This window comes from Dreissena polymorpha, chromosome 16, assembly GCF_020536995.1.
Source record: "Dreissena polymorpha isolate Duluth1 chromosome 16, UMN_Dpol_1.0, whole genome shotgun sequence".
Taxonomy (NCBI): domain Eukaryota; kingdom Metazoa; phylum Mollusca; class Bivalvia; order Myida; family Dreissenidae; genus Dreissena; species Dreissena polymorpha.
The window spans coordinates 3,268,176-3,289,518 of NC_068370.1; the positions used below are offsets into that span (position 1 = coordinate 3,268,176).

At 37.7% G+C, this 21,343-nt stretch overlaps 1 protein-coding gene across 1 annotated transcript; it reads left to right on the plus strand.

Annotated features, from left to right (window-relative positions):
* Nucleotides 1–15,408: 15,408 nt before the first annotated feature.
* On the plus strand, nt 15,409–17,778 carry LOC127861876 (uncharacterized). Its single transcript, XM_052400587.1, has 2 exons — nt 15,409–15,653; nt 16,840–17,778. The coding sequence occupies exons 1-2, from the start codon at nt 15,485–15,487 to the stop codon at nt 17,055–17,057; spliced, it is 387 nt and encodes a 128-aa protein (XP_052256547.1). The 5' UTR covers nt 15,409–15,484; the 3' UTR covers nt 17,058–17,778.
* The last annotated feature ends 3,565 nt before the right edge of the window (nt 17,779–21,343 follow it).

The following is a 21,343-nucleotide window of genomic DNA, read 5'->3' on the forward strand; positions in this document are numbered from 1 at the left end:
ACACTAGGTGTCAAAATCGTCATTAAGAGTACAATCGTTTCCGATAAATAACTTGTTAACTGATTCACCGATTGGCTTGATACTTCCCATGTGCATTGGCCTTGGACAGTAGATTACCCCTACTGAAATTGGGGCCACTATGTCAAAGGTCATGGTCACCGGCACAATAAGTGGGAAAAGCGTTTCAAATCAATAACTCGTCAACGAATCGACCGATTGGCTTGATACTTCCTATGCGCATTGGCTTTGGCCAGTAGATGACCCATTTCAAAATTGGGGTCACTAGGTCAAAGGTCATGGTCATTGTCACAATAAGTGTGAAAATTGTTTCCGATCAATAACTCATCATCGAATTGACCGATTGGCTTGATACTTCACATGCGCATTCACCTTGGACAGTAGGTGACCCCTATTGAAATTGGGGTCACTAGTTAAAAGCCCTGTTTAGGGGGGGGGGGAGGGCATATGTCTCCGACCGTGGAACACTTGTTACTTTTTTGTTCTATATCATTTCAGGCTAGAGTTAGTAAAGCTGTGAAATTGTATTTATTTTAAAGCAGAAAAAGAAGAGTAAATCCCAATACAATTATTGTACATTGCGGCGTCTCATCAGGGCCTGCGCTGTTTGCTTAAAGGAATTTCTGTAAGAAATATTCTAAATATAGAAATAAATATACTAGACATCCATAATTTTGGAAATAAATTGATCCAATTTTGAAGGATGGGAGAGTCCACTAGGCATAAATGGGTTAAGAACTTAAGAGTCAACGCCTGCGCATGATCTATCCGGTAGTTAAAGAAAAGTTTTTAACACAGGCGTCAGGACATACGGACGTACATACGGACGGACGGGTGAGTGTAATGCTAAATGTAATGCAATTTTAAAAAAGGAAAATGCTGGTACAACCAAGATTCGAACCTTCTTAGGTTCCATTCGAAGGTTATCGCTTTAACCACTCGTACATACCACCTAGATGTTTGCTGTGCTAGTACATGTAACTGGGACGGATTCTTCTTGAATAAGGGGTGAGGACAAAATACCCCTGACAAAAGTTCAAACAAATTCCCCACCAACGTCATGTGGCAGAGTCAGAAAACTAAAAACAAGATCACAGGACATGTAGTCCAGCGATCTTTCAACACACAAGCCGAATAGTGTCTTCCTAGCGTCTGCGATGTTTTCTATGTAAGGAAGTTCTGCTTAATAAAATAATGATTGAACGTGCACAAAACTGACGCAGTGATTTCAGTTTCACTAAAACACTTAAACATTCAAACGAATATAAACATATTTAAAGTTATCGTAATAAAATTACGCATAAATGAGTAAACAGATTTCTGAGTCCACATGGTAAATTCTTAATTGTAGCCATAGTCAATTTTAATCCTATGCAATTATGACAGATATTTCAAAGGATAATAGGCCGTTCATTTTCGTTGATGTTTTCAAAAATGTAATCCCACGTAAATATTCGATACGTAATTATTTTGCCTTCTTTTTAACTTGATGTAACTTGATTGCATAGGTTCGGTTCCTGAAGGGAATTTTGAACAAGGAGAGATAACATTTCAAAAGTGCAGTGCTCTCTTGCATGGACTGTTTAAAGGGGCCTTTTCACAGATTTTGGCATGTATTAAAGTTTGTCATTAAATGCTTTATATTGATAAATGTAAACATTGAATCTAAAAAGCTCCAGTAAAAATCAAGAATAATTTTTTTTTTAAACCTAACCATCAACAGGGCTCGAACCATTGACCCCTGGATTCCTGGAGTAAAAGTCTACCACTTAGACCACTCGGCCATCCGTCCTCATACAATGAAAAATGTATTTTATACGTTATATAAGCAATCCTCGTAGTTTCACAAAATATAACGACAACAATAGAACTCTCCAAATTATTCAATCGTTTTGCGTTGCAACGCTTTATAACTTTCATCATCATAATTGCTGGCTTTCGTTAAAGGTTTCGCGATTTGGTTGCCCGCCTTTTACGTGTGAACGGATCGAACCCTGCAGCGCTTTTACCATTTCTTGTCTCCGCGCTTCTATGCGCATTCGAAACAGAAGGCATTACGGCCAGGATGAACTGTATTAAAGAAATAATCTTATTCACTCATTATGAAAACAGTTACCTATTTGCAAATCAAAATAACCAAAACGAAATAAAAATCATGTTCACAACTTTTGCACGTGAATTATGGACATTCGTAGGTCAAGTACAATATTTTATATTAAGTGCAGCCCCTGGCAGTGTTTATTATTAAACTATCATATAATATACAATTTTAGTATATAAAAAAACATACCATTGCTAGTGAAACTTCCCGCAATCAATACAAACAAGTCAAAATTCTGACCAAGATTTCATTCTTTATGGTATAATAAAAATATCGTTTGGCTTCTATCGTTTTATTTTATTTAAATGTTTAGTTCTTTGTGAAATTATGACCAATTACAAATCAATGGCAAAATCATCATTTGTGCGGTAGTTTTTATGTAGACCTAATGATGTAATTATCACATTTTTGCCTCTGTTGCTACATATGCAACGCTGAACACTTTTGAAGCAATTTGGCGGACCACCTCGTGTTTTATCTCCAGCATCAAAGTCTGTTCAACTGGTGACAGCATTCGGATGTCAGAAAGAAAGGGATTGTTCCCGATGACAAGAAGTAATTCTGTATCCGTCGTTGAGGAAAGGGACTGTAATAGTCTAACTTATAAAGGCAACACATGCCATTGGCCGTATAAAATCAAGTCAACATGAATTAAATAATACAGAGATAAAACAACGAATCCTTTTTCTGAACATGTATTTCCCGATCTTTATCGCTAAGCTATTTTTCCGAAGTTAAATTTGAAACGATCGTCTGAAGTAATTTTTACCACAAAGGTCAAATATTACTTGTAATGTTTTTGTAGGTGTTTTGAGAGGAATAACTCTAAATTCGTCACGTAATTCGTTAATCAATTTTATATATCCCACATACTTTTTGCAAAAACTTCTTTTACAAAGAACATACAACACATTTTATTATCCTTTGTCATTTATCAACTAGCAACGAAATAGGACAATATTTTGAAATTTTGAAAACAAAAATTACATCACCTATCTAAAGCCATGTCCTCTGTCTAGGATCGTGAAGGCACTTTGACAGCAGGTCTTTGTGGACACCTTATATGTCGGCATCATTTTCGAATGACAGTCATTTGTGGAAAAACACTTCATCATTACCAGCATAAAGCTTCACAGTTAAAACTTCGCAATTTACTGGGACCACTGACCTACATCCGTTCAACCTGTTTTTCTGATCAAGTACAATCTGCGTATTTGATCGCTTTAAATATAATGAATTGGTTGGAAAAGTTTTCAAATGATACCATGTTGAAAAGCTTGTGAATGGTGCATGGTTGTTTTGTTCCGTTGTCTTAAGTAGTTCAGTCGTGACATGGTAGTCATACGCCCTACTATCGCCATTTCCTTGAAAAGTTAGTGTACCCGTAATAAACGAAATACTACGAACCAGAAAGATGTTGAGGAGGATGACCGCAGAAATAATTTGATGACCAATCTCCATGTACGTTATGTGGGATTGAACGGGCGATTTCCAGTTTGTTATCCCATTCTCTACCAATTGAGCTAGCTCGGATCGACAATCGAATTGAATTGGATATGTAATAATGTATATAATTATCACAAGGGACGAACTGCACAGTTTCGCAGAACAACCTAATGAAAACCATGATCATGCCATGTAAATGATGTTCCACAACATTATTTTAGTAGTGTTGGTTATTTATATAATATACAACAATCTCTTACAACATCCACATTCAATTTTCTTCCGCTAAGTGTTTGATTGTTATACGTACGCCTGTCTTTATGAACTCTCGTTTTTATATTGCTGGCTAATAAACCTGCCTACGGTATTTATTGCACACAAGTTATATAATCAACTGTATAAATATCAATTTTTCTTAAAAAGGAGAGATGTTCTGCAATAAAGTAAACACTATTTCAATCATGATGTTTCTTGAAGGATTGCCATGCATCAAACCAACTACCAATATCTTCTCTCATAAACTTACTAGCTTGAACACTACCGGTCACTAACAAAGTCTTCTATCTGAAGTCGGTGGGAAATTTTCGCGAGTGCCCGCTTGACTCTTACCAGCTGCGTGGCATTACTGATTTTCACTTTATTATTCTTAATTTCTAAATCGCACATGGTTTACTTATAACATTTTGTTACAACATGAACAAGAGGGTATCCGTTAAATATGAGCATAAATAACCCTAGCATTCTCATAGGGTTGATAACAACATGTGAATAAGTGTGTTTAGCTTTATTAAAAGGTATTAGTCTCTTTGTATTTCGTGTATTTTCTCTCCGTTATATTCTTATTGTGTCTTTTCTCGATATAATCAATTGGTTGCCAAGAGTGTAGTGCATAAGTTATAACGTTCAATTTCAAGTATAACTTTTGCAATACAGAGCACGAGACACGGTTTTGAGTAACACTCTCTCAGTAAGTATGTGTTACTGTTGCTGGCTGAAATATTGTGTTCAATAATCGCTGTGGTTTTGCAGTAGCGTGTAATTAGTTCAATTTTTTAATGGTTATTTATCGTATTGATAGACAACATCTATCTAGATTATAATCTTTTGTAAGTATTGTTCAGCATGTTAGGCATTACTATTAATCCTTTGCATGCTGGGAAATTTGTCGTCTGATAAAATGTCGTCTGCTGAATTTGTAAAATAAGCATTTTCTTCATTTTTTTTCAAAGAATACTATCAGAATAGCAAACAGTTTGGATCCAGATGAGACGCCACGTTCTGTGGCGTCTCATCTGGATCCAAACTGTTTGCAAAGGCCTTTAAGGCGCTTTAAGGGTTAATTTGTTAGGACTGGTATCAATCGACACCGTATTAAAATAAATGTGAAATGCATAATTAATTAGACATTTTGTTATTATGTAGATTTTTATTACCGTCTTTCGTGTCATTCAGTCCGTTCCGTCGACTAACGTCAGCGACATTTTCCGTGTTAATGTACACTTAATAAACTTTCACCACATTATTTCTTTGGATTCGTCATTCCCCCAATTCGTTGTATGATCACATTTGCAATTCATACCTTCGTTCATTGTTCTCCCAGCAATATTAATCAAACTGTGTGGTTTAAATTGCAGACATTCATATTAGGTTTTTCAAACTATCCGCAAAAATAGTACACAAATAAACACACATATTTACTATATCATAACATTTTATCAAACTTTTCTGGTTCGAGGTTTCACACGACAATGTCAGCTCTCCTGTCCAAGCGTACATTACATGTAAATGGTGAAAAGCATAAAGCCTATCAAATGATTTTATTTTAACCAATTCAAATATTTTGATAAAACTATTTTACATATATCTTTAGTTTGTATGCGATCTATACATATGTGTAAGGAATTGTTTTTTTTAGTAAAAGTGACATAATATCAATGTCATTATAATGAACGTTTAACAGAGTATGATGATTTAGTTAAGAGCAAGTTTTGCAAGCCAGTTTTGCTGATGACCCAAAACCTGATCACTGCCGCATACGCGCTGAGAAATAATTCGCGGCGTTGTTCTAGTTCCTGAACTACAATCATTTACAAATTGAAACATAATATGAGTATCGTGTTAAATGATAGGATCATTCATATAAAAAGTCAAAACACAATTTGTCTAGGCTATACGTGTCTCGGAAGAGTAAGTTTATGAATTATTAAAATAGTCCACTACGTGCTACGTCAGGCAAGTAGTATTTTTCCGCAGCATAGTTCATTCTAAATCTGAGGCTATTAATAGATCAGGGAAAATAAAACGACTTCTGAACAACAATTTGATGTCGAGATTGCAATACACTACACTTGACTGATTTCCGGTAGTACAGCGGGAGGAGGGGGGTCTGATATGGCTGGGAAATGTTCGGAGGTTGTCAATAGACTGATCCCGGAATTCGCTCGAGTTTAGGGAAAAAAACACTTATCATCCCGGTAAAAACAACGCCGGTCCACTATATCAGCCAATGATAGCTTGATTTAAATAATAGCGGTTAATACGGTGTGTGTCTTTTAAAAGATTATACACACACACACAGCCGATGACTGTTCTGATTAACGGGAGAAAAACGGAAAAACTCAATATCATTTTACTAAGTGATCAATACAACAATTATTTCATTATGTAAAGCAAAAAAGCAAAATGTTTTATTTTTATATACATATCAATTCGATTACATTTTGTTTCATACTGATCAATACGTAATACGCTGTTTATTGAGAAAAATCGTGACAATCGGAAATAACTTATCCATATTCGCTTAAACTCATAACACACATCTCATGCAGTGAACATGACTAACAAGTGACAACAACAACAACAATGTCAACCTTTTTATAAATTGAATTATTACAAAAACGTAATTTTTCTAACTAATATTGGTGACGGGGTGGTGGTAGAGGAGTTACACGTTAATGTCAATACATGGAAATTAATAAAGATGACATGGAAAGAAATTAAATGAAGCATTTTTAACTTCTGGCGAATATATTATACAAAAATTTAATGCGGTTTGCTTGAGAATTGTATTCAATGCTAGTTGATACCAATACAGTTATAATTATAAAATGTTGAGGTTCATTCTTTGTTAGACTAAAAAATCGACGGGTTCAATCACGCTAACCAACTGTGGAGCAGATTAACTTAGGGCATTGGTCGTCATTGTAACACTGAAACATCGCGTATTGAAGACAAACTGTTGCATCTGTTTAGTATTTCTCGTGAGATACGATAGTAAACAGAACTCTTTACAAGCATCCTGCATTTGTACAGAGAAATGGTCAACTAGGTGCTACGTTTCCTTTATTCACTTCAGTTAGCAGGGGGGGGGGGGGGGAGGGGGGCGGCTGGGCATGCGTATACGGGAGCTAACCGCGTTTAAGTGAGAAAGTTGTTGCAAAACTTCAAAGATGGCGTCGTTTAAGTGTTTTTTTCACAGGTGGAAGTAACGTACCCAGGATAGTAATTTTCAGATATATATTTTGTAGGAGCCCAATATATTCAAATAAATATATAAAAGCATGTTTAATGAGAAAAAAATTGACAAAGAGACATGAAAAAAAATCCCCACCCTCTGATTATGGTTATGATTCCAATATCAGGGGGTGGGGATTTTTTTTTCATGGCTCTTTGTCAATTTTTTTCTCATTAAACATGATTTTTCTATATTTATTTGAATATATTGGGCTCCTAAAAAAAATAAAAATAAAAATACTATCCAGGGTACGTTACTTCCATCTGTGTTTTTTTTGTGAAGGAGTAGCGGATATTTTGACCCGGTAAGCCAGTTTATATTTATATTTCTTTTAAATAAATAAGCCCTTTCGGCTCTACGGTGTTTGTGCTCCCCTCGGTTTTTTGTTTCAATACCGTAGACGTCGGAATAAAAAAGTTATTGAAGCAAAACCGTCGACAAATTTGTTGTTTAATTTCTTGACCTTTGAGATGTTGGATGTTCGAATATCATTTTCTCTCATAATAAACAGTATTTGTGCATGTTTACAGTAAAATATAACATAAATCACGATTATTTTATTATCCCGACGCGTTTTTACGTCTATTGATTCATTTAATGCCGAATTATAACGGGTTAACCCCCATTTTTGGAACTAAACTTCCTTTTAAGCACATTTTGGGACCTGACTTCCAAATGATAAACAGCTCTTTCCTATGTTAGAAGGTTTTATGCGAAATAACTTTCGTGAATGAATTCCGCATTGGTGCGAATTTTTTGGAAAACATTTTCACTTGAAGAAATCAAGAGTTATCTTTTTTCTATTATATGTTATATTATTAATTTTTATTATTATATGTTTTATCGCGTACTTAACGCTAACATTTAGTGTGTGTAATATAAGACATTCTACCGTATTATTAACACAGTGTAATTCTTACTTGTTTATTTTAACACATATGGACATACTTATGTTTGAATATGCATCAAACGGAATACTATGCCTACTAGACGGAATACTATGCTTACTATTTCCAGATATCAAGACGCCAGTTATATATGTTGAGGATGCCAAGTTTAAAAAAGACGTCGTAACGAAGTGTGTACCACTCTAGAAAGCGATAGGTACATGAAAGCCCACCAATCAAACAAAAAAGATTACGTCGAAGTACCATGCCAAACAATCACATATACGTGCAATAAAGGTGCAATGAAAAACAGAAAAGGGTAAAGCCGGTTTGATACTAGTATAAGGTTGATGTAACCAAATACTGCCATTGTTGCGATTCGGAATACATGAAGCAATTTGGAATACCTGACATCTGCTTAGAAGATGCATATCGGTGGATGTTTTTTATGAAAACTTAAATATTAATTGTTTATTAAATACAATGACATTTGACGATACTGATATATGTATGTGACTTTGATGTGACACATTTTGGACGACCTTCTTTTAAACCAGTTCTGAGTTGGTCACTATATTATAATCGCAAAAAGCGAATCTGTAGTGGATAGAAAGATTTGTGCAAATGCAATACACGATATGATTTCAGTAGAAGTGATCAATATATACATGTATTTTTTTTCTCTTTTATACCTATGTGAATACATATTATTTATGACTGTTGTATTTAGGGAATAAAGTATTGGTTCACTTAGAATGATTATTTCGTTTGTTCCTAACGTTGCCTTCTAATCGTAAGTAATGTAAATATGTCAAATGCATAACGAATTAAATCCGACCCAAATCTTTTTGTATCATGTATGTAAGTGCTGAATACAATCGAAAATGTATGCAGAGACATCGTAGGAAGAAATGACGTAACATAGATAATGGTTTATTTTCATAACAAAGTTAGAAACTAGCATCATGACATATACGGAACAAAACGTGTAAGTAAGTAGCACTAATAGCAATTAAATGTAAGACGTGTCTATGTAGACTTTATAAATTAAACAAAAACACTAAAAACATCAGCTGTACATGTTTTGTTTGGTTCGTGTTTTTTTATTTGCTGCTTTAGTCCGGCTGTGTTGAAGGATTCTTTCTAGCATATTCTACATTTAAACTCATGTGGTCCATGAATGGGGCATGGTATCTCAATCCTCCCCTGATGTAAAATTCCTCATTACATATACTGCAACGAAAGATGCACTTATTTTCGCCCTTTAACCTGCATCATCTGAAAAGACAGTAAAAGAATGGTTAAAAAAAGGACAATTCAAACAAACGATTAAGAATTATATAACAATACATGAAACATTCAAAAAACAAGAAAAGCATAACGACGAAGGAGGAGGGGGAGGGATGGTGGTTAAAATTGCTTTTTAAAAACAATGATCTGCGCAGTGCTGAATCCTGTGGAGTGATGCAACTTCCGTTATAATAATAGAATATGTGACACTGCAGTAACTAAATTCGTTAGCACAGGTTTCACACCAGTAGGGTAAAGAAAATGGGAAGTACGCTACAAATATAAGTCAATTTATAACTCCTGCGTCTTATAAATAATAGTTTGATATTTTTACTCTCCAATTTCCTACTTCATTTGTGGGACAACAGAACTTGACAACAATAAATGGATTGAAAAGGGCTGGCGCAGAAGCGCAAACCGGCATTTATTAATTGTCTAATTGGTGAAATGAAAACAGTAAAAATAGGCAACATAGTCCCATAAAGTTGGACGAACAACAAAGTCCACAAACCAGTCCAACCAAGGAAATGGAGAGCGCATGGAGAAAGAAATTTCTAAAAGGACAATTCAAACAAACGATTAAAAACATAGATATGTGTGGTGTAAAGATACATTCATACAAGTACATGTTTAAATTGCAATAGAAGCTAAAGCAGAGCAATTCACAAAAATAAAATGCAAGTAAAGCATGTTGACTAGAACATTAAATATATGTATTATTTCATTGGTTGATTATTAATACTTGCTGCGTCTTAATCACGTGGTATTTTGCGCAGCACAGGTCATTCAAAATCTGAGGCTATAAATAGATAAAGGAAAATAAAACTACTGCTGCTCATAAAAAGATATGGAGAGTCCAATACACTATCACGCGTCTGTTGCGCAACCTCGTTGCTAGTTCTTGCTAGTACAGCGGGGTTAAATCTGATATGTCTGGGTAACTTTCTTGTATTCTCAATTGGACCGGTGATAACAACGTAATAGTATAAGGTAAAGTTTGTTCATATTCACAGTTCCCAAATTACAAAACGTTAAACATGAGTTCATCAATAACTACAGGTATACTATAGACAACGACAAAAATGCTTTATAATCGCTAAAACCGAATATAAAAAACTACTAAATATAACTTTTAAAAAGATATTCGGCGTAAATGCTGACTTTGAAATAAAGTTTGAAAATTTACGTTTCTAAATAATTAACTTCAAAACAAAAGTTTAACTAGTGTGTTTTTATTTCACAATTTGCCATATTCGTCGCATGAGTTTCTTTCTTCACTATAGAAATAGATCGTTTTTAATATTTGAACAAAAATACGCAGTTTTCTTTCTTCACCATCAAAATATATCGTATATTGATATTTGCTTAAGACGCAGTTTTCTTTCTTCACCATTGAAATAATATAGTATGTTAATATTTGATAAACACACAAATTTCTTTCTTCACCATCCAAATATATAGTATAATTATATTTGATTAATACGCAGTATTCTTTCGACACATTCAAATCACACTTTCATAGCCGCGTCATGCGAAAATGGGTCCTATGGCGTTCCGGCCAGCGTAGCTCAAGCCTAGCTTGCGCATTTGCACAGTCTGCTCAGAGGCGATGCTGTCCGCTATAAATCACTCAAGGTTTTATGGTCTTATTTTGTATCTCCTGACCAAACTGCAAGATGAGCAGGCTGGGTGGGCTATAGCTTTGATGGGCGCATATGTCATTAGACCCATTTTAGCATGACGCGGGTCTTTAAAAATCTCATGGCGTGTTTTAAATGGCACATTTTAGCACAAAGCTTTTCGATATAAATTTGATTTCGGTAGTGTTTGTTTTCTAATCTTGAAAGCAAAACTGTGTTTATCCGAATTATCGATAGTCAATAATGTCTTCCCCTGACGATTTAGTGACCGATTACAGACCCTGAAATTCTGCGAGATGTAATTTAACGCGTAATTGTAACTGTGCCACAATTTGTGTCTATGTGTCGTTTGAAGATGCAGCGAGTAGTCCGGAATTCTTACACTGAACAGTGTTACATCATTTACGATGTGCACAGACACAGTGATGTAGCCAAAGCTCAGAGAATTTCTCTCGAATCAGCCTAAGAACTTTTCGAATGTATGCATTCGTGTCTGCTGGCGTTATGTAAAGGTCATTTAAGGTCTTATTGTACATTTTGAATTGGTATATGGTGTCAATAAGTTTTGTAAAGGGAATTTACATCATGAAATTAAATTCTTAGTGTGATAGGTATTCGATATTCCAACATTGTTCATTTAATATGATGGTGAATGCAAATTCTGGTTTATGTTAACTGGTTCTCATGATACCATTTTCATCATATTTTCTATGCTTTCAGAACGTCTAAAAAGGACATGCTGTTGTTATTTCAGCTAAGTTATCTCTATAACATAAATAGGATGATAAACAATGTTCACACACTATTTATAAATTTGATTGGGTTGTGTTTATTTCAAACTTGCGATAAAAAAGTTATAACCTAATTTTGACAAATGAGTTGCGTCTAAGATTATGCAATAGCGAACAGCTTCAGTACCTTCAGCGCTTTGATTGTATCATGCTGTTGTAATGAGTTGCGTCTAAGATTATGCAATAGCGAACAGCTTCAGTACCTTCAGCGCTTTGATTGTATCATGCTGTTGTATTGCTCAGCATGTAAGATCATAAATACTCATTTGTTATTATTGGTAGCCGTGGTACTCGTATACGTATATATTGCTACTGTTCTCTTAATTAGGCGTTTTGTTCTTTTGTGAAATTCAGGGCGGTATTTGAGGTTAATCAGGCCGTTCTATCAACTAATCACAGTGGCATGTTCTTTGAAAGTCTACCTCATAAGCTGTCATCGCATTTTACTTGTTTTTGGATAAGTCAGACCCCCCCCCCCCCCTTCCATCCCCACCCCCTTCAACATTCGTTATAAACGTACTATTGCACTCATAGTACTTCGGGCAATATACATCAAACGATTTGTTTGATTGTGAGCACAAATAATCATGTGCTTATTTTATTGATGTGGTTTTGATGGTAGTCATAAATATTATAAATTAAAAAAGTGTCCGAATAAATATTATCAGTACAAACACAAAGATTTATCTCGTTCAGAACGTATTTTATCAAAACCTTCCGGTATGGGGTATCCCGCCAAGAAATCAGCTCTCCTGGCTTATTGTACACTATACTGGTGAACAGCATAAACTCCATAAAATACTTGTGATTAAACTACATGTACCTTTACAGAAACATTTACCACGTATGCGGCATAAACAAATGTTAATTTGTACAAGACATTTATTAGTGTGCGAATATTCAAAAGTGACCCTCTTTTCATTCCTCGAACAACAACGGCTCCATCTCCCATCGCCTGCTTTTTTATGCCACTATTATATTAATTTGTGTAAATAGCTGAATAGTATAAGTGATTTCCGAAGTAAAAAAAGAATGCTTATGAATGTAACCTTTCCACAATGCACACAAAACCAATGTTTTATTTTGTATTTTCATATGGATGATTACACATGACACAATTTGAAGAATGTTGGTAGGGTTCCATACATTGTTTTGTTGTTGTTCACCTTTCAAAACTCAAACCACTGCGCAAACTGAAATAAGTAAGAATGTGGAGCATTCTGCCCTCAGAAAACTCTTGTTAATTACGTTGTATTTTGTGTTCTCACATAGGAGTTAAAATACAGATTGCTAAACAAACATAATGCGTTAAGATTCACCTAAGGATTAAGGAATAACAGCAATAGTAAGTTAATAATAATATTAATAATAATTATACTACTCCAGCTACTACTAATAACAATACTTATGACACTATAACTTACATTTTTACTGATACTATTACTATTATAATACTGCTACTACTACCGCTGCTACTGCTGCTGCTATAACTACTGCTACTGCTACTGCTGCTGCTGCTATTGCTACAGCTGCTACTACTACTGATACTGTAACAGCTGCTGCTAGTGCTACTGCTGTAGAAATAGTTAGAAATAGTAGAGACAGTAATATTTTTGGTAGAAGTAGTAGGTAGTAGTAGCAGTAGTAGTAGAAGTAGTAGTAGTAGTAGTAGTAGTAGTAGTAGTAGTAGTAGTAGTAGTAGTAGTAGTAGTAGTAGTAGTAGTAGCAGAAGTAGTAGGAGTTGTTGTTGTTGTTGTAGTAGTAGTAGTAGTAGTAGTAGTAGTAGTAGTAGTAGTAGTAGTAGTAGTAGTAGTAGTAGTAGTAGTAGTAGTAGTAGTAGTAGTAGTAGAAGTAGTAGTAGTTGTTGTTGTTGTAGTAGTACCAGCAGAAGTAGTAGTAGCAGCAGCAGTAGTAGTAGTAGTAGTAGTAGAAGTAGTAGAAGTAGTAGTAGTAGTAGTAGTAGTAGTAGTAGTAGTAGTAGTAGTAGTAGTAGTAGTAGTAGTAGTAGTAGAAGTAGTAGTAGTAGTAGTAGTAGTAGTAGAAGTAGTAGTAGTAGTAGTAGTAGTAGAAGTAGTAGTAGTAGTAGTAGTAGTAGTAGTAGTAGTAGTAGTAGTAGTAGTAGTAGTAGTAGTAGTAGTAGTAGTCATAGTATTAATAGTAGTAGTAGTAGTAGTAGTAGTAGGAGTAGTAGTAGTAGTAGTAGTAGTAGTAGTAATAGTAGTAGTAGTAGTAGTAGTAGTAGTTGTAATAGTAGTAGTAGTAATAGTAGTAGTAGTAGTAGTAGTAGTAGTAGTAGTAGTAGTAGTAGTAGTAATAGTAGTAGTAGTAGTAGTAGTAGTAGTAGTAGTAGTAGTAGTAGTAGTAGTAGTAGTAGTAGTAGTAGTAGTAGTAGTAGTAGTAGTAGTAGTAGTAGTAGGTCGTCGTCGTACGTCGTCGTCGTCCTCGTAGTCGTAGTCGTCGTCTAGTCGTAGTCGTCGTAGTCGTAGTCGTCGTCGTAGTAGTTCTCGTAGTAGTGTCGTAGGGTACAAATTATTCACATAACATCCAGACATTTTAGTTATTTTAATCTTAGGTTTTAATATTAATTTGAATACATTTCACTAGTCAAAGGGAAGCAACCTAACAATTTAACCTCATGCATGATTTACTAACATTAGCGTTATCTTATCCTTGCTCGTGATTCACGTGCACATAAATTTCAAATGCCATAGATGGTCGTTTTTCTATTTGTTGGAGGAAAATTATATATTTACTTAGGTATACTATCCCTTTTCTTTAGTTACTATTAAATATCATATTATTATGATATGTATGCATTATTTGGTATTGTTCGCAGTCCTTATAAATAATGCGTTTATTGTGTTTTGACTCGCCGTACCTACTTTACTTGTATGTGTATTGTTTTATCGTTGTGTAAAGATATGCATTCTTGTTCATTTGTTTATCTTATTTAGTATTTGTTTCAGAGAAATTCTAAACGTTAACATTGTTAATACGGTCATATGCAATAAAATCATTAACATTGCTTCTATGTTTGGTCAAAATAAAACCTCGCAGAGAACGAACTCCGAAAGTAGTAGTAGTAGTAGTAGTAGTAGTAGCAGTAGAAGTAGTAGCAGTAGAAGTAGTAGTAGTACTAGTAGTAGCAGTAGCAGTAGTAGTAGTAGTAGTAGTAGTAGTAGAAGTAGAAGTAGTAGCAGTTGTAGTAGTAGTAGTAGTATTAGTAGTAGCAGTAGCAGTAGCAGTAGCAGTAGAAGTAGTAGTAGTAGAAGAAGTAGTTGTAATAGTATTATTTTCATAATTTTTTAGTATTATTATAATCTGTGTAGTAATAGCAGCAGTAACATTTTTATCACTTTTAATTGTATAAGTTTTCACCCTTTTCCTCCGTCTCTCTTCAAAACAAATGCTTTCAGCCGTTCCTCAATAATATTCTCAATCCCTCACTAAAATATTATTATGTCCCGTTAACCCATTTATGCCGAGTAGACTCTCCCATCCTTCTAAATTGGATCAATTTATTTCCAAAATTAGGGATGTCTTGTATATTTATTTCTATATTTAGAATATTTCTTACAGAAATACCTTTAAGCAAACAGCACAGACCCTGATGAGACGCCGCATGATGCGGCGTCTCATCTGGGTCTACGCTGTTTGCAAAGGCCTTTTTCTAGACGCTAGGCATAAATGGGTTAAAGAATACACGAATTTTTCGGGGAAAATGTCACGGAACATATTGGGTCGCATGTTCGGCATAACTATCGGGCTGCTTTTCGCTTACGTCGCAAAATTCCTACATGACTGGGTACCCAATTCCTCGCCCCACCCATATGCATAACGTCGCGATCGGGGACCAGGGGACGAGGCTGAGTTCCGAGTTACGCAGCTTCCTGACACACGAGTACTTGGAGAAGATCAGGGCCTTAGTGCAGCCGGACGAGTTTACGGACGTGCATTTACACAATGGTACGTTCTGGGAGACATTTAATCGTTTTAGTTTTGTTTGGCTCTCGTTTGTTTGTCTTAGGGTTTGCATATTTTTCCCCCGATATTGAATATGCAAGCTCCTGACAATGCTTATTTCCGGTTGAAAAAGTTCTTCGGTAAACGCAGTCACACCGATCGAGTGTTTGTTATCCCCCGCCATAGGCGGAGGGATATTGTTTTGGCGTTGTCCGTCCGTCCGTCCTTCCGTCTTTCCGTCCGTCCTTCTGTCTTTCCGTCCGTCTTTCCGTCCGTCTTTCCGTCCGTCCGGAGCAATATCTTGGAAGTGCTTTGGCGGATTTCATTGAAACTTGGTATGAGTATATATATATGGATAAGAGAATGATGCACGCCAAATGGCATTGTACACCACCGGTTAATAACAGAGTTATGACTCTTTGTGTCCAGAAGCATATTGGCGGGGGATATCAATTCAACGAAGTTGCTTGTTTTATCTTAGTTGAAAAGGATTTACTTTATCAACATTTTCTATGTTGCTGCCAGTCTTGTTCGCACAATTATGTACTATAGCCAAATTATATTACATGCGTTGAAATTGTAGGATACAAGCTTAGTCTCCTCGTTTTATCAATCCCAAAATGGGATCATTTTCCTGTACGCGCAAAAAAAACACCTTGATATCTCCTTCTTTTAACGAACATTGTTACATCATTTAAGGGGCTTTTTCTATATAATACAAAACGTTTTCTACGAATTTAATACGACCATAAACACGACTATCGTTATTTGTTCATATTAACGTCATAGTCTGATCACCATTTAATCATTATTATAAATGCAACATTTTCTTCATTCCCAAAATCATCATAAAAAAGACATGAGTAGTTAAGAAGCCTACATTTTAGGGACTTACAAAGTTAACCCTGTCGATGATGATGATGATGATGATGATGATGATGATGATGGCGATGATGTTGATGATGATGATGAGGATGAGGATGAGGATGAGGATGATGATGATGATGATGATGATGATGATGATGATGATGATGATGGCGATGATGTTGATGTTGATGATGATGATGATGATGATGATGATGAGGAGGAGGAGGAGGAGGAGGAGGAGGAGGAGGAGGAGGAGGAGGAGGAGGATCAATGGTACATCAAACGATATATTATGTGAAATGTTTGCTTCTCGAATAATTAGAGGACGAAGAAGCGCTACGACTGGAGAGGGAGGTACGCGTGCTGTGTTGGATCATGACCAGCCCCAAGAATCTAAATCCAAGGCAACGGCCGTGCGACGCACGTGGGCGAGACGTTGTAACAAGCTTCTCTTCATCAGCTCTGTGGCCAACGAGACGTTTCCAACTATCGGCTTCGACTTGCTGGAAGGGCGCGATCATCTCACAGCAAAAACAATGAAAGCTTTTCAATACATATACGAGCACAATATGGACGATGCCGACTGGTTTATGAAGGCCGACGACGATACGTACATTATTCTTGAAAATCTGCGATTTTTCTTGTCCGGTCAAAATACAAACGAGCCGATTTTCTTTGGCCACCATTTTAATATCATAAATACGTTACCTGTTATCTCTAGCTTACCCCTTTCCAAGGGAGTTATTTCATCCGGAAAATATTCAAGCGCTGGGAATCGTCCACCTCTATAAGAATCCAAATCAGGTTAAACATAGTACAATGCAACCTAACAGGAAATCAAGAACCACAACTCATCTTTCCTTTCCGGATAAAACCATGTGCACGCCTATTTTAGGCTCAGGACTTATGTGTTCTTTTCACTGTGTTTTTGGCGGAGTTTAAAAGGATAAAGTTTATTTATCTTTTATTTGTATCATTCGGTTTATATTTCTATACTTTTTGTTGCAGTAATTGTCATATTTCTGCTTTTGCTGGGTTTCTTTGTTTGCATCGTCGCTCATGTACATGACGTCATGAGCACGTGAACCACGAGGAATTCGTGCCTATTCCCCAATAAGTAATTGAGGTCAATTGGACAGCGTTCTTTGTGTTTACATTTTGTGGTTTAACTTTTTATTTGAATTTATAATCATTAATTTGTCTTTTGTAGGTTCTTTCTGTTTCTTTTATTTCAGAATGAACTTACAGGATAGAGGTTCTTGTGGTCATGTCAAAGCAAGGTGGGATTCCCACGATACTTACTTGGCATGTACCGGTTGCACATTTAATAACAAATGTGCGGTTTGCGATTTGTGGGCTTACGACGTATGGACAAAAGCAGGTCGCCGGAGGACGTCGATCAGCCGCAAACGCAACGAACCTCCATCCGACGTTGATTACCCGGTGACTCCACTGGTCAAGGATGACCAGCGGTTTTGTCAGTCACTGGGTACCGGGCAAGATGGTGTTGTTGTCAGTCGATCGTCATCAGATCTTATGACTCACACCATGCATACCGGCGACATTGATCATGGAACGACTGGATCAATGTCAGACCACATGGAAGCCGCCATTCTACGGTCTTTGTCCGGTGACGTAACCGGTCATAATATGACCGGCCGGTCACCGGTCCGGTCCGGTCCGGTCACCGGTCATGTCACCGGTCCGGTCCGGTCATGTCACCGGTCCGGTCCGGTCACCGGTCCGGTCACCGGTCCGGTCCGGTCACCGGTCCGGTCCGGTCACCGGTCCGGTCCGGTCACCGGTCCGGTCCGGTCACCGGTCCGGTCCGGTCACCGGTCCGGTCCGGTCATTGATCACCGGTCCGGTCCGGTCACCGGTCCGGTCCGGTCACCGGTCCGGTCCGGTCCGGTCACCGGTCAACAGTCATCAGTTGGGCCTGCCACCGATAACACCAATCGCCGGTCAAGAATCGGTCTTCATCATCGGCGTATTCTTCTACATCCGATTCGTCGTCGAATACATCGTCTTCATCAAGGAGTGGACATCGGACACGCTCTTCTTCGTCGAGCAGTTATCATCGTCGCGGCGCTCATAAGCGATCACGTCGTCACTCACGGAGACGGTATTCCAAAAAATCTCGATCTCATCGCAGCCGATCCACATCTCGACAGCGCAGCCGATCCAGATCTCGACATTGCAGGAAACGAGGACGTCGGCAACGTTCACGTAGACAGCATCGGACTTACCATACGTATAGTCGTTCACCATCGTGTTCCGTTATGGAATCGCATGTTTCCATGCCAAATGTGTCGGTTCCAACGTTGACTGCCACACGTATTGCATCTTCAGGAGCTCATCTCACTACTACGGCGTCAGTGTCAACACCACGGGTATCATCTACAGTATCTAGTCGTGTACCCCCTACAGCTACCCTGTCGAATCCTGATACACTATGGATACAGAATTCGGCGGGACATTTTGTACCGGTCAATGCTGATAATTTACCTTCTTCCGGTTTACATTATCAGTTTACTGACGTCGGGGATGATCATTTGCTGTTACCAGACAATTACAATCCGGTACAAGATATTCTCACTTCTGTTCCTGCTGATTCTATACAAACCTGTCTGAACTGTCTTCAAATGCGACGATTTCTGTGACAGAACAACTTTTTCGTACATTTGATCCCAACAGGGTTATTAAGTCGACGGCTCGTCCTGACCCAAGACTTCCCATTGGTTCTACTGTTCTATCTGTTCTTCAATCATTGGAATCAGCTAATAAGACTATTCCAAAACGAGGAGAAACATGGAAAATTCCTAAGGAACTAGCTGATCCAAAACACCAGGAAGGTAGTAAAAGTTACAAACCTCCTGTACCACATGCAACATCTGGGTTGGATTTTTCAAAACTTCCGGTTCCAGATCCGGACATAAGCAAGCTATCTCTTGTAATGCCAAGTGGTTCCAATTCAGTTTCTGTTCCGTTTTCAATGTTGGAAACTTGGGAAATGAGGGAACGTAGATCATTAGGTTTGACTAACCAAATTGACTTCATGCTAGCGACAATTTTACAAATGGTGTGTGATTGGTCGGAATCTGTTCCGGAGGAACTCCGTGATTTGTTAATTCATCTCTCACGGACCACACTGGCCTTATCTCACACTTCTGCTTCTTCAATGTCCGAGATGCTAAGGATTCGTAGAGATCTTATCCTTACTTCTTTACCTAAAGATTTTCTGTTGGAACCTGGTATGAATTCGCTCAGAACAGCTCCTCTCACATCAGGGTTTCTTTTTGGTGGAAGGATACAAGAAGCAATCACAGCTGACAAGGATGACCAACTTCATGCTTCTTTAGCTAGAAACAACTCTGGACAACGCCAAGGGGTCTTTAAGCATCCTGCTTCTAGGCCACCAGCAGTTCCAGCATTCAAGACGGCTAAGAGAAATAACATTTTCTCTAAAAAGCCTTCTTTTAATCCACGGTCAGGTCCTAATAGGCAGTCTTCCTATAACAGACCTTCTTTGTCACACAAGTCTTCTAATAAAGATTCTGGGAAAAAAGGGCAAACCCAAGCCGGGACAGAGGAATTTCAAACCTTCTACCGGCAGGGGCGCACCTCCTGCTTATCAGCCCTAGGTCCCTTCCCTTTCTACCGCCACAACCTCCGATGCCTGAAATACCAGTCGGGGCCAGACTTTTCCACTTCTCAAATCGATGGCTTCAAATTACTTCAGACGCATGGGTTCATTCTCTTGTGACAAAAGGCCTGACTTTTCAATTCGAAAAAAGGCCTCCACTTTCTCGCGTCCCTATAGAGCTGGTATCTCGGCATCCACATATTCCAGAGTCCATTCTCGGGCTCTTGGAAAAACAGGCGGTAGAAAGGGTTCAAGATCCTTATTCTCCAGGATTTTACAGTCGTCTTTTTCTTGTTCAAAAGAAAAATGGTTCCTGGAGACCAGTAATAGATTTAAAAGTGTTCAACATGTATCTCCTCAAACCAACTTTCAAAATGGAGACTCCTTCTTTCATACGGGAATCCATCAAACCCCTGCACTGGGGGGTGTCTTTGGATCTGGAAGATGCTTACTTCCATGTTCCTATACATCCCAACTACCGAAAGTACTTGCGATTCGCCTTTCAAGGCTAAGTCTACCAGTTCCGGTCTATGCCTTTCGGGTTGGCGACAGCCCCACGAGTTTTTACCAAACTAATGTCGGCAGTCGGATCACACCTCAGAGTTCACGGGATTATTCTTCTTCAGTATTTTGACGACTGGCTCTTACACCAGCTCGATCGTCAATTGCTTCTGTACAACCTAGAATTCTCTTGGAAGGAGCTCCTCTCGTTAGGGCTCCTTCTCAATGCAGACAAATCAGACCTCATTCCTTCACAGGACTTTACGTTTGTGGGAATGAATTTCTTGACCCACATCAATCGGGTCAGAGTGTCTATTCAACGTATATCAGACCTTCTGATGAAGGTCAACTGAGTTTTGTCCCAATCTCATATAACAGCTCAAGAATTCCTCTCTCTCAACGGTATCCTGAGCTCAGTAGCAGACTTTGTGCAGTTGGGACGTCTCTTCCTACGTCCTCTTCAGCACTATCTCTCAGCTTGTTGGAAATGGTCTCCAGGCAATCTATTAACACAGATTCCAATCCTTCCCTCCTTAAGGTCTCATCTTCAGTGGTGGCTAGACGAGGAGACTCTGTTGGCAGGAGTACCCCTTCTTCCCCCGCAACCGTCATTATATCTAATAACGGATGCGAGCAAGGAAGGGTGGGGTGCTCACCTGGAACCTCTCAGTCTGATAAT